Raw genomic sequence first — 13,269 nt, forward strand, 5'->3', positions numbered from 1 at the left:
TAAATGTTTCCTCTGGCTGGGAAATCTACGACATGGGGTAATTGTCTCAGAATAAGGGTGTGGCCATTTCAGATTGAGATGAGGATCAATTTCTTCACTCGCACTACTGTAAATCTGTGGAATTCTCTATTCCAGGGAGCTGTAGATTCTTGGTCATCCAGTGGTGCCAAATCAGGCATTGTTAGATTTTTGTACATCAGAAATGAGGGAAATGTGGAGAATTTGAGAAGGTAGAACTGAGGTAGATGACAGGAGGAACAAGGTCAAAGGGCTGAACGGATGTTTACTGTCTATTTCTGCATTTGATTCTAGCCTCAGCCTGCTGTTTGTGTGCAGCTTGCACAGTCTCTGTGTCTGTGCAGGTTTCCTCCAGGTGCTCTGGTTTCCTGCTACAGACTAAAGATGTGCAGGTTAGGGTGGATTGACTGTGCTAAATTGCCCATAGTGCCCATGTATGTGCCGACTATGTGGATTGTCCATGTTAAATGCAGTGTTGTCGAGATTGGGTGTGAGTGTGAGTCGGACACTCTTCGTAAGTTCAATGTCGACTTGATGGGCCAAATGGTCTGCTTCCACACTGGAGGGATTCTATGATCTCCAGAAACAAGCCCAAAAAACATGGTTTGGATATAGCTAACAGCAGAATCAAAAACCAATCAACAGTTACTCAGAAATTTGCTGGTAGTTAACCAGTCCTGATGAACCAGGAAATCCCTTTTCACATACTGTGCAGGTGGATAGTCTTTAGTCAGTGTGAATGTGTCGATGTATGGTGACAACATGACTATTTCCACTCTCCACCTTACAGATACACAACTGTTGTTAACATTTTATTCACAATATCAGCACCTGTAATTGAACAGGGATTAGTAACATCAGCACAAATAGCCCAAAACCATGGCTCATTTGATAGTGAGTGACAGCAAAATCCTTCAACTGTGGTTCTTTGTGAACTCGTTGGTGTGTTAACAGTTTGGATGACTGAGTGAACGCTTTCCCACACTCAGAGCTCGTGAATGGTCTCTCCCCAGTGTAAACCTGCTGGTGCTCCAGCAGGTAGGATGACCGAATTAATGCTTTCCCATATTTAGAGTAGATGAATGGTTTCTCCCCACTGTGAACGCTCTGGTGTCTAAGTAGGTTAGATGAGCAAGTGAATCCCTTCCCACACTGGGAGCAGATAAATGGTCTCTCTCCAGAGTGAACTCGCTGGTGTATCAGCGGGGAGTTCGAGTCAGCAAAGCCTTTCCCACACACAGAACAGGTCAATGGTATCTCTCCAGTGTGAACTCGCTGGTATATCAGTAGCCTAGCTGGTGAAGCGAATCCCTTCCCACAATCAGAGCAGGTGAATGGCTTCTTCCCAGTGTGACTCTGTTGGTGAGTTTTTAGCTGGGACGGGTAAAGAAATCCCTTCCCGCAATCCGCACATTTCCACAGTCTCTCCCCAGTGTCACTGCGCTGGTGTTTGGACATTTCAGATGAATCTTCACAGACTCTCCGACACACAGACCATGTGCGTTTCTCCCCAGTGTGAATGCTGCTTTTACCTTCAATGTTCAAAATCCTGAGATAATTGGGTTGTGATAAACAAAGTGACTGTCAGATCTGGATGTGGAACTGTTTGAATTCTTCAACTGCAAACTAAGCTTTCAAACAGAAAGTAAGTGCAGTGAGTGAGAAACCAGAAGAACACACACAGTTTGTGAAACTGAGAAATCCTCTGGACATTTGTGGAGCGACACTTGGGGAATATGCTGGATTATCATTAGAACAAATTCATTCATAAATATCCTCCAGGTAAAGGATCCAGTCAGTGTTTGCACAAAACTACCGAAAGAGAGAGGTGGGAGAGCCAGGGAGGAAGGACATGCATTGTATAGATCTGTAACTCAACCTTATGATCCCTCTGAAAGACCAAGAACAGTGGAAGTAAAATTGTGGAAATCTGAAATGAAAACAAAAAAAATGCTTTTTCAGAGTTGTACAGCACGAAACAATCCCTTTGGTCCCAGTTGTCCATGCCGACCAGATATCCTAAATTAATCTAATCCCATTTGCAAGCATTTGACCCATATTCCTCTAAACCCTTCCTATTCACGTACCCATCCAGATGCCTTTTAAATGTTGTAATTGTGCCAGCTTCCACCAGTTCCTCTGGCAGCTCATTCTACACAGGCACCACCCGCTTTCCTTTTTAAAACTTTCCCTCTCAGCTTAAACCAATGTGTTTAGTTCTAATCTCCTCTACCCTGGTGAAACAACCTTGGCTATTCACTCTATGCCCACCATAATTTTATTAACCTCTATAAGGTCACCTCTCAGCCTTCAATGCTCCAGGGAAAATAGCCCCAGCGTATTCAGCCTCTCCCTACAGCTCGAAACTTCCAACTCTTGCAACATCCTTGTAAATCTTTTCTGCACCCTGCCAAGTTTAACAGCATCATTCCTACAGCAGGGAGACCAGAACTGAATACAGTATTCCAAAAGCGTCATAATCAATGTCTTGTTCAGCCTATAACATGACCTCCCAGCTCCTATACTCAATGCACTGACCAATAAATGCAAGCATAGCAAACATCATCTTCACTGCCTTCTATACCTGCAATCCACCTTCAAGGAACTGTGCACCTGCACCCCAAGGAGTATCTGTTGCGTAACTGTCCCCAGGGCCTCATCATTAAATGTTTTAGTCCTGCCCTGATTTTCAATACCAAAATGCAATATCTCACATTTATCTAAACTCAACCTATTTCTGTCACTCCTTGGCCCTTCGACCCATTTGATTACGTTCCCATTGGACTTGGAGGTAAATTTCTTTGCTGTTTACTACACCAACAATTTTAGTGTCATATGCAAACTTACTAACCATTCCTCCAATATTCATTCCAAATGATTTATATCACTGACAAAAAGCAGTGGACCCAGCACCGATCCTTGCAGCACACTGCTGTTCGTAGTCCTCCAGACTGAAAAAAACAACCCTCCACCATGATCCTGTCTCCTTCCTTCAAGCCAATTTTGTTTCAAATAGCTAACTCTCCCTGGATTCCATTTGATCTAATCTTGCTAACCAGTCTATCATGTCGAGCTTTGGTGAATGCCTTGCTGAAATCCATATAGACAATGTCCACTGCTTTGCCTTCATTAATCTTCTTTTTCACTTCTTCAAAAAACTCAATCAAGTTAGTGAGACAACATTTCCCACTCACAAAGCCATGTTGACTATCCCTAATCAGCCCTTGCTTCTCCAAACACATGCAAATCCTGTCCCTCAGAATCCCTTCCAACAATTTACCCACCACTGACATCAGGCTCACTGGTCGATAGTTCCCTGACATTTTCATACCACCTTTCTTAAAGAATGGCACTACATTAGCCACGCAGTCTTCTGGCACCTCACCAGTGTCTATCAGTAATACAAATATCTCAGCAAGGGGCCCAGCAATTACTTCCCTAGCTTCCCCCAAAGTTTGTGGATAACACCTGATCAGGTGCCAGGGACCGATCCATCTTAATGCATTTTAAGACGTCCAGCACCTAGTCCTGTGTAATATGGACACTTTTCACGACTCATTATTTATTTCTCCAAGTTCTCTAGCTTCCATATCCTTCTCTGCAGTAAATACTAATGCGAAATACTCATCTACTATCACAGCCTGCAGTTCCGCACATAGACAGCCTTGTTGATCTTTAAAGGGGCCCTATTTTCTCCTTAGTTGCTTTTTTGTCCTAAATGTAGTTTCAGAATCTCTTAGGATTCCCCTTAACCCTATTTGCCAAAGATAGCTCATGTCTCCTTTTTGCCCTCCTGATTTCCCTTGAGTAGACTCCTACTGCCCTTATACTTCAAGGGATTGACCCATTCCTGCTGTCAATACCCAACATGTGCTGCCTTCTTTTTCTTGACCAGAGCCTCAATTTCTCTAGTCATCCAGTATCTCCTACACTTACCAGCCTCGCTCCTCACATGAACAGGAACATACTGTCTCTGGACTCTCCATATTTTATTTTTGAAGGCCTCCCACTTTCCAAGCATCCCTTTACCTGCGAATTGCCTCTCCAGATCTCTTTTGGAAGTTCTTGCCCAATACTGTCAAAGTTGGCCTTACTCCAATTTAGAACTTTGAAATTTATATTAAATATTTAAGTTTTAGATTTAAACTAATCCCATCTGCCTGCATCTGGCACATATCCCTCTAAACCTTTCTTATACATGTACTTATTCAAATGTCTTTCAAACAATGCGACTGTACCTGCATCCACCACCTCCTCTGAAAGTTCTTTCCACACACGAAACACTGTAAAAAAAAAAAAAATGTCCCTCATGTCTTTTTTAACTATGTCTTTCTCCTCTCACCCTACACATATGTCCCCTTGTCTTGAAATCCCCCAACCTAGGGAAAAATAAAACCCTTGCTATTCACATAATCTATGCCCCTTATGATTTTATAAACCTTTGTAAGGTCACCCCTTAACCTCCTATGCTCCAGTGAGAAAAGTCCTAGCTTTGGCAGTCTATTTTGATAATCAAGCCCTCCATTCCTGGCAACATCCCAGCAAGTCTTTTCTAAACTGTCTCCAGTTTAATAATAATATCCTTCCTGTAACAAGGCGACCAGAACTGCACACAATACCTCAAATGAAGCCTCACCAATGTCCTGTACAACCTCAACATAACATCCCAACTCCTATACTCAAAGGTCTGAGCAATGAAGGCAAGTGTGCTAAACAACTTATTAACCTGTCTATCTATCTACATAAACTTCGAAGAATTATGCACCTGAATCTCAGCATTTCTGAATTCCACAACACTACCCAAGGTGCAACCATCAATTGTGTCAGTCCTACCCTTGTTCATTTTACCAAAGTACAATATCTCGCATTTATTCAAAATGAACTTCATCTTCCACTCCTTTACCCATTGACCCAATTGATCAAGATCTCGCTGTCATCTTTGATAACCTTCACTAACCAGTATACCACTAATTGTAGTATCATCTGCAAACTTACTAATCTTGTCCCTTAAATTCTCATCCAAATCATTAATATAAATGAGAAACAAAAGTGGACCCTGTACCGATTGCTGTGGAACACCGCTGGTCACAGAACTCCATTCTGAAAAATCCTCCAGCACCACGTTCTCTCCTACAACTCAGCCAATTTTGTTTCCAATTAGCAAGCTCTTCCTGAATCATATGTGATCTAACTTTACTAATTAGTCTACCATGTGGAACCCTGTCAAAGGCTTCACTCTCACTCTCGAGGTGATGTAAATCTGACCCAATTCCCCTGCCATTTGTCCACGGCCCTCTTAATCATTCCTTGAAAAGTTAAATCCCAAATCTCTTTTGAGAATAACTGCTGAATCTGCATCCAGCTGCCATTCAGACTGTGCCAGATCCTGGGAACTTGCTGAGTCAAGTAATCTTCACATTTTCACCCTGCATTATTTGCCAATTATCTGAATGTTGTATTCTGCGGTTACCAAACGTTGCCACAATGTTAATAATTTTTCTCTCTCTGCAAACTAATATCCTGGAAACAAATCTACTACTCGAATAAATCATTGCTAATCAGCCCCAAGGAGAATTATCTGAGCTTCTGCTAGCTCTCTCCAAACCAGAAACCCATCATAATTTTAATTTACTTACGGGATGTGGTCTTTGCTGCCCAGACTAATATTGATTGGCCATTTTTATTTGATTTGGAGAAAGTAGTGGTGAACCACTTTCTATAACTGCTGCACTCCATGTGCTGAAAGTACACCACTGTGCTGTTGAGACGATAATCCACCCTGGAGCCTCACCACCCTCCCTATTGCAGGAATCATACCTCAAACCTCACTACCGTCCCTATCATGAGAATGACCCTCGAGCCTCAATACCTGCACTATTGCAGGCATCACCCTTGAGCCTCAGCACCCTCCACATCGCTGGAATCCCTCTCCAGCCTCACGACCTGCCTATCGTTGGAATCTCCCTCTCGCCTCAGAGCTCTCACCATCTCTGTAGATTCCTCCAGTCTCACAAACCTCCTTCTCTCTGTAATCTCCTCCAGCCTCAACACCCTCCTACCTCTGTAAATTCCACCAGCCCATATAAACTTCCTTAGCTCTGTAATTGTCTTCACCCACACAAACCTCCCTTTGTTTGAAATTTAATCCAGCCTCTCAATCCTCACCATTTCTGTAACCTCCTCCAACCTCACACTTTTCCCTACTTCTGTAATCTTCTCCAGTCTCAGAACCCTTCTTGTCTCTAATATCCTCCAGCCTCACAAATGTCAATGATATGTGCTTTCCTCTAATACAATCTTTATGATGATAACCCATTTTTATTCCTCCACTTGATGGCGGCACTTTCAATTTCCTGGGCTTCAAGCTCCAGAATTTTGTGGCAAACCGCTTCATCTCTATACCTCACTTTTCTCCCAAAAACATTGACCAATCATGAGTCATTTATTCTAATACCTCCTTTTCTGAAATTGCTTGAAATATTGCTTGGGATCTTCCTATGTGAAGTGTCTTGGAGGTCTACAGTACAGAAAAAGGTTCTGTGGCCCATCCAGCCTGTGCCAGTTAAAAACGACCACCTAACTATTCTAATTGAATTTTCCAGCACTTGGCCCATAGACTTGCCTGCGTTGGCATCATAAGTGTGCATCTAAGTATGTCTTAAATGTTATGAGGATCTCTGTGTCTACCACTACAGACAGTGAGGTTCAGTGCAACTGTCACAGCATGATGACATCACAGACAGGAACAGGGACTAGCTGAGTGTGCAAACCAAAGATCACCCACACGTTGTGAAGGATGGGAGGATCCCTGATAGGGAGCAGAGGAGACTTAACAGAATGATTTGTAGGAAGAGGGTTTTTAGTTGCATGGTTAGGTTTATTTTTTACATTATTCTTTCATGTGACTTGGGCGTTGCTGGTACATATCGAGAATATCCATCTGCAATGGATGGATTGTCCTTCTCAACCTCTCCCCTCGCCTGGGGTGTGGTAAACTTCAGGTTAAACCAGCCCTATGGTCAGGTAGGACAATGGTGATTTTACCTTTGGCACAGTGATGCTACTGTGCCTCAGTGGTGTAGAGGGGAATGTTGAATGTGGTGGATGGGACACCACTCTGACACAGTGCTTCATCTGGAGGATGTTCACTTTCTTTAATATTGTTGGGGCTGCACTGATGCAGGTAAGTGGAAAATGTTCCAACACAATCCGGATGAGTGCCTTATAGACAGCAAACAGTCATTGGGGAATCAGGTGTTTGGGGAAACTGAGATTGTTCTCCTTGTAACAAAGGATTTTGAGGTGACCTTTGATAGAGGTGTTTACAAAAGATATACATTAGGATGATAAAATGTATACTCATCAACTGATCATAAAAACGATTACAGGACATATATGGAAAGTTTTAGGGAAGATCTATTGAGAAAATGTGGTGATTGAAGAGAGAAATTTTACATGGCAAATGGGAATGAGCAGGTACACAATACTCACACACAATGCGAATATCCAGGTCCTGAATGGAGTAATTCTGTCAGAGTTTGGTGTTACAATTATTGAGTTTCCCACCTGAAAGTCCACTTGTAATATCCTATAACACAAATTCATAAAATCATCACTGTCAGTCCAGGGTAGAAATTCACAACATCCCCTCCTCCTGGCGGAGGATAACTGTGCATTGTCCCTGCTGCACATTATCCCTTGTGGAGGTCAGCAGTTGATTCAGGGGGAAATCTATTTGGGTTTCTAGGAGTTTCCACCTTGGGACTTCATGATATTGAACAGAACAGCAGGTCTTTGACACAGGGCAAAGAATGGCCAAGAGTTAGTGAGATGCAGACAGCAGGATTCGCTTCCTTTTCTTTCCTTCCGTGCTGCTGCACTGCCACATCAATGAGACATTGGGCCGGAAAAGCTAACGCAGCTTGATGGACATGTTGTCTCGATTCTGAACAATGGACAGTAAGCTTCTCCCAATCATTCGAAAGAATGCCCATTAAAAAGGCAGCAATTACGTACGTGTCGTCTTGCCCAGTGCTCCCAACAAAAAGATTAGAAGAATGAGGGAGGATCTCAAAAAAAGGGTTACAGTTTATGGAGAGATATTGATAAATCGGCAACAAGTTGGCAAATGGAGTATAATGTGGGAAAATGTGAAGTTTTCATTTTTAAGGAGACAACTAAAGAACACAGTGTTATTGAAAAGGTAAAAATTGTGGAAAACTGCAACACAAAGGGACTCAGGAATAATTGTGCAGGAAACACGAAGTGAGCACACAGTTGCAACAGGTAATCAGGAAGGGTAATGGGATGTTATCCCTTATGTCAAGGTGTTTGCAGTATAAGAGTTTGGAACATATGTTTTCGGACAAATGTACAAATTGATGGTAAGACCACATCTGGAGGAATGTGAGCAGCTTTTTTGGTTCACTTATTCGAGCAAGTATATCACTTCATTGGAGGCATTTCAGAGAAGATGAACTAGGATGATCAATGGTTTGGAGGGATTATCTTTAAAAATAAGACTAAACAGGTTTGGAATCTACCAACTAGATTTTCGAAGAATGAGAGATGATCTAATTAAAAATATAGGATTCTTAAGGGAGTTGACAGGATAAATGTTGAGGGGATATTTCCCATCATGGGAGCAGATTCTTGATCAGGCGGAGAATAGAGGGTTCTCTTTTGGAATCGTCAAGCTTAAGGCAACACAGACATGGGTAAGGGGTTTTGGTCGTAAATGAGCTGGAGTGAGGTGGAGAGAAGGAGCATTTTAGAGATTGAAATTTCTGGCATTTGTGATTGAGAAGATGAATGGTAAGCTGTTCATCTTGAGGCCAGATGAGAGCATTATTGAGCAGTTCAGCCTCAGACAGTTCCAAGTGAGAGGGATGGATTCAGTACAGGAGTAAGGAAAAGTAATTTGTAATAACAACTGAAGGTAATGGGTTTAACTATCACAAGTGTTATTGGAGGAAATTTCAGCTAATCAAGTAGTGGAAGCATGATAAGCAGTTTTATAATTGAGTAACAGTGGAGCAAAGGAGAGTGATGGAGGGGTGTTAGATCTGAACATTGTAGTGTACATGTGAAAACTAACACGGTGCTTGCTGAAGATCTCACCACCTGGCAGTATGTCGGTGAGAAACAGGATGGGCCTAGGATAGATCCTTGAGGGACATCGACTACATGGATTTCAGACAAGGAAAGAGAAAGTGGAGATGGAGTGAGATTTTCCAATGACGGTGAGGTCAAATATTGGTTTTAAACAGAATGGGTGAGAAGGACATAAGCAGAAAAGAGAAACAGACAGAACAATTAACAATATCGATGAATTGGCATGGGGAAGAGGCAAGGAGGAGGAGAAACAAGAGAGAGTTGGAATGTTTGTAGTTTAGGGGAATAGGGCAAAGGGTTAAGATGAACTCTGATAAGGCTTGACACGAGACTGGAGAAAGATGCAAGTTTAGGACTAAAACGAGGAACAACATGCAAGGCAACTTGGTTTGGTGGGCTAATGGAAAAGAGGGAAGCAGCAGAGGCAGCTGATTGGATTGTCTCTATCTTAGTGACATAGAAACTCCATGTGTCTCCCTCACGTTGTTGGAGGGGAGGATGGAGGAGACAGGATGATGGACAGTGTTTTGCAAAGAAACAATGTCTCTGTTATTAGTGATATTTAAAAATGAGTGAACAAACCTGATGAATTTAACTTTTATCCAGAATATTAAAATGTACAACAGAAGTCCAGGTTGGAATCCCATCTCAGCCGATGGTGGAATTTGAATTCAATTAACAAAAAATGGAACTAATAATCAACTGGTTGCCACGGAACCATTGTTAATGGCAGAAAAAAAAAATCTAATGTCCTTCAGGGAAAGAAATTTGCCAACCTCAGCAAGCCACTCAGTTGCAAATCACTGCAAAGTCTCAACAAACGAATGAAACTGGATGGGCCACTTGGCATCTACCCAAGGCACTCGGAAAGACAACTGCAGAATCAGCCCTATCGACCCCGCAAACTCCCCCTCACTAATATCTGGGGGCTAGTAGCAAAGTTTGGAGAGCTGACTCAAAGACTAGTCAAGAAACAGCGTCATATGCATGGAATCATACCTTACAGTCAATGACACACGCCACCATCACTGTCCCTCGATAAGTCCTGTCCCACGAGTAGGACAGACCCGGCAGACGTGGCAGCACAGTGGTATTCTGACTGGATTGATTTGACCTCAGAGTACTCGACATTGACTCTGACGTCTGGAAGTCTCATGGCTCCTGCTGATTACCACGTACCATCCTCCCTCGGTTGATAAATCGGCAGCAGTATTATCGCTAGATTATTAATCCAGAGACCCAGATAACATTCTGGGGACCAAGGTTCGATTCCTGTCATGGCAGATGGTGGAATCTGAATTAAATAATGACCTGGAATTAAGAGTCTAATGATGACCATGAAACCATTGCCGATTATCAGGAAAGACCCATCAGGTTCACTTAGTCCTTTCGGGAAGGAAATCTGCTATCCTTACCTGGTCTGGACTACATGTGACTCCAAACCCACAGCAATATGGTTGACTCTTAACTGCCTTCTGGGCAATTAGGGATGGGCAATAAACACTGGTCCAGCCAGCGATTTCCACATCCCAAGAGTGAATTTTAATTAAAAAAAACGCTTCCATGTTGAACAGCACTTGGAGGAAGCACTGAGAGTGTAAATGGCACCAAATGTACTCAATGTCCACCATCAGTAGTAGTTTGTAGCAGGATTACCAATCAAGCTGGTCGGGTGCTAAAGGACAAAGCTGCCTGGCTGGGACTGCAGCAGGTGGTGACGCAACCAACAAAAGGGAAAAACATAGCTGATCTCATCGTCACAAATTTCCCAGCTGCAGATGCATCTGTCCATGACAGGATTGATAACAGCGACCACCGCACAGTCCTGCGGAGACAAAGCCTCATCTTAAACTTGAGAATACCCTCCATTGTGTTGAGTGGCACTAACATCGGCTGAACTCAAAACCAGTTATCTATGAGGCTTTGTGATAGCAGCAGAACTTACTCCAGCACAATCTGTAACCTCATGGCCCAGCAAATCCTGCACTCAACCATTACCATTGATCCAGGGGATCAACACTGTTTGAATGGATACTATAGGAGGGCATGCCAAGAGCAGCACCAGGCATACCTAAAAATAAGGTGCCAACCTGGTAAAACTACCAAATAGGACTATCTCCATGCCAAATAGCATAAGCAGCAAGAGTTAGAGCTAAGCCACCCCATAACCAATAGATCAGATCTAAGCTCTGCAGTTCTGCCACACCCAGTCATGAATGGTGATGGACAATTAAAAAACTCACTGGAGGAAGCATGCCAAATATCCCCATCCTTACTGACAGAGGAGCCCAACCTATCCATACAAAAGATAAGACTGCAGCATTTGCAGCAATCTTCAACCAGAAGTGCCAATTGGATGATCCACCTCAGCCTTCTCCAGAAGTCCCCAACGTCACAGATGTGAGTTTTCATCCAATTTGATTCATTTCAAATAATATTAATAAATGGATGAATGGTGCAAAGGTTATGGGCCCTGGCAACACTCTGGCAATAGTACCGATGTCTTGTGCTCTAGAGCTTGCTACCCGCCAAGCCAAACTATTTCAGTACTGCCACAGCACTGGCATCTACCGACAATTTGGAACATTGTTTTTGTGCTGAACAGACCTGGACAAAATGAATGACATGGAATAAAAATGCTGTAGAATTTGGTCGTCTGAAATGGAAGGAAAATGCACTCTCTTTCTGGGAAAATAATTCCTGACTGTGAAAGATAGCATTCAAAAATTAATCTGGTAAGAGAGCAGCACATGGTCAGGGGGTGGGCAGCAGTGGAAAATTCATTTACAAAAGGTATAAGAAAGTAACAGTAAAATACTAAACAGAGATCAAATATATCCATCATTAGAGACTGAAGAGATTAGATACTGACAAAGAGGTGATCAGGGAGCACAGAAGTGAGTAAGAGCAGTGCTAGCTGCTATGGTCCCACACTCTGGGAAAGAAATCCAGATGAAACAAACATTTCTCTTGAGATAACAAGGTGTAGAGCTGGATGAACACAGCAGGCCAAGCAGCATCAGAGGAGCAGGAAGGCTGACGTTTCGGGCCTAGACCCTTCTTCAGAAATGGGGGAGGGGAAGAGGAAGGGGAAGGGTGTTCTGAAATAAATAGGGAGAGAGGGGGAGGTGAATAGAAGATGGATAGAGAAGATAGGTGGAGAGGAGACAGACAGGTCAAAGAGGCGGAGATGGAGCCAGTAAAGGTGAGTGTAGGTAGGGAGGAGATAGGTCAGTCCAGGGAGGACAGACAGGTCAAGGCGCGGGATGAGGTTAGTAGGTAGGAGATGGGGGTGGAGATGGGGGTGGGGGTGGGGGTGGGGGTGGGGGTGGGAGCAGGGGATAGGTGGGAGGAAAGACAGGTTAAGGAGGCGGGGACGAGCTGGGCTGGTTTTGGAATGCGGTAGGGGGAGGGGAGATTTTGAAGCTTGTGAAGTCCACATTGATACCATGGGGCTGCAGAGTTCCCAAGCGGAATATGAGGTGCTGTTCCTGCAACCTTCGGGTGGCATTTCTCTTGGTTTGAATTTGCTCTGTGTAAGTCCTCTCCGATCACTTTCATTTCTGAAGAAGGGTCCAGACTCGAAACGTCAGCTTTCCTGCTCCTCTGATGCTGCCTGGCCGGCTGTGTTCCTCCAGCTCCACACCTTGTTATCTCATTTTCAACCAGAGACGTCTGTGGACGCGACCAGCTTCACCTTGGCCCTTTCAAAGTTTCAAAGCTACTGCGCATGTGCCCCGCGGATCATTGCCCCCAGTAAAGATGGTGGCGGTCACACGGTCCTATCGCCATCTGAGACGTTGATTTGTTTTCTGCAAACATGAGTCTGGGAGTTTCAAATGTGTGTTTTCCGACGTGCACTAAGTGTTTGTAAAACTTCCAAACCCGTACGAATATCACTTCCCTCCCGCTTTCTGCCGTATTTCTTTCTTTACCGTGTCCTGCTCTTACCTCAATTGCACAAATTTCGGTCTCAACGACTCTGCAGTGCGCGCCTGAATGATCACGTGGTTTACTCTGATCCCGCCCCTTCTTCACTCCGATTGGTTAGAAGGGCAGCTACATCCGCCCGGTCATCCACGGCGCCCCTGTGATCCAATTGGTCCCGCACTGACATCAATCACCCAGACTCTGTTG

The 13,269-nt window shown here is 43.7% G+C and overlaps 1 protein-coding gene across 3 annotated transcripts; it reads right to left on the minus strand.

Annotated features, from left to right (window-relative positions):
* Positions 1 to 817: 817 nt before the first annotated feature.
* On the minus strand, positions 818 to 12,699 carry LOC125483771 (zinc finger protein 664-like). Of its 3 annotated transcripts, XM_048600406.1 has the most exons (5): positions 12,005 to 12,131; positions 10,132 to 10,404; positions 7,510 to 7,606; positions 4,257 to 4,301; positions 818 to 1,948 (listed from the first exon to the last, which is right to left on the minus strand). In XM_048600406.1, exon 5 carries the CDS (start codon positions 1,474 to 1,476, stop codon positions 835 to 837), a length of 642 nt encoding a protein of 213 aa, XP_048456363.1. In that variant the 5' UTR covers positions 1,477 to 1,948; positions 4,257 to 4,301; positions 7,510 to 7,606; positions 10,132 to 10,404; positions 12,005 to 12,131; the 3' UTR covers positions 818 to 834. The 3 variants fall into 3 exon arrangements, with proteins under 3 accessions (XP_048456363.1, XP_048456364.1, XP_048456362.1); XM_048600407.1 differs by lacking the exons at positions 4,257 to 4,301; positions 12,005 to 12,131 and adding an exon at positions 12,581 to 12,699; XM_048600405.1 differs by lacking the exon at positions 4,257 to 4,301.
* Positions 12,700 to 13,269: the final 570 nt, after the last annotated feature.

Source organism: Rhincodon typus, chromosome 8 (assembly GCF_021869965.1).
Source record: "Rhincodon typus isolate 14 chromosome 8, sRhiTyp1.1, whole genome shotgun sequence".
NCBI classification, from domain to species: Eukaryota; Metazoa; Chordata; class Chondrichthyes; order Orectolobiformes; family Rhincodontidae; genus Rhincodon; species Rhincodon typus.

What these genes read in the sequence shown, in the direction of transcription:
- LOC125483771 (XM_048600407.1), bottom strand. Translation starts at nt 1,476, where the DNA reads ATGTCCAAACACCAGCGCAGTGACACTGGGGAGAGACTGTGGAAATGT.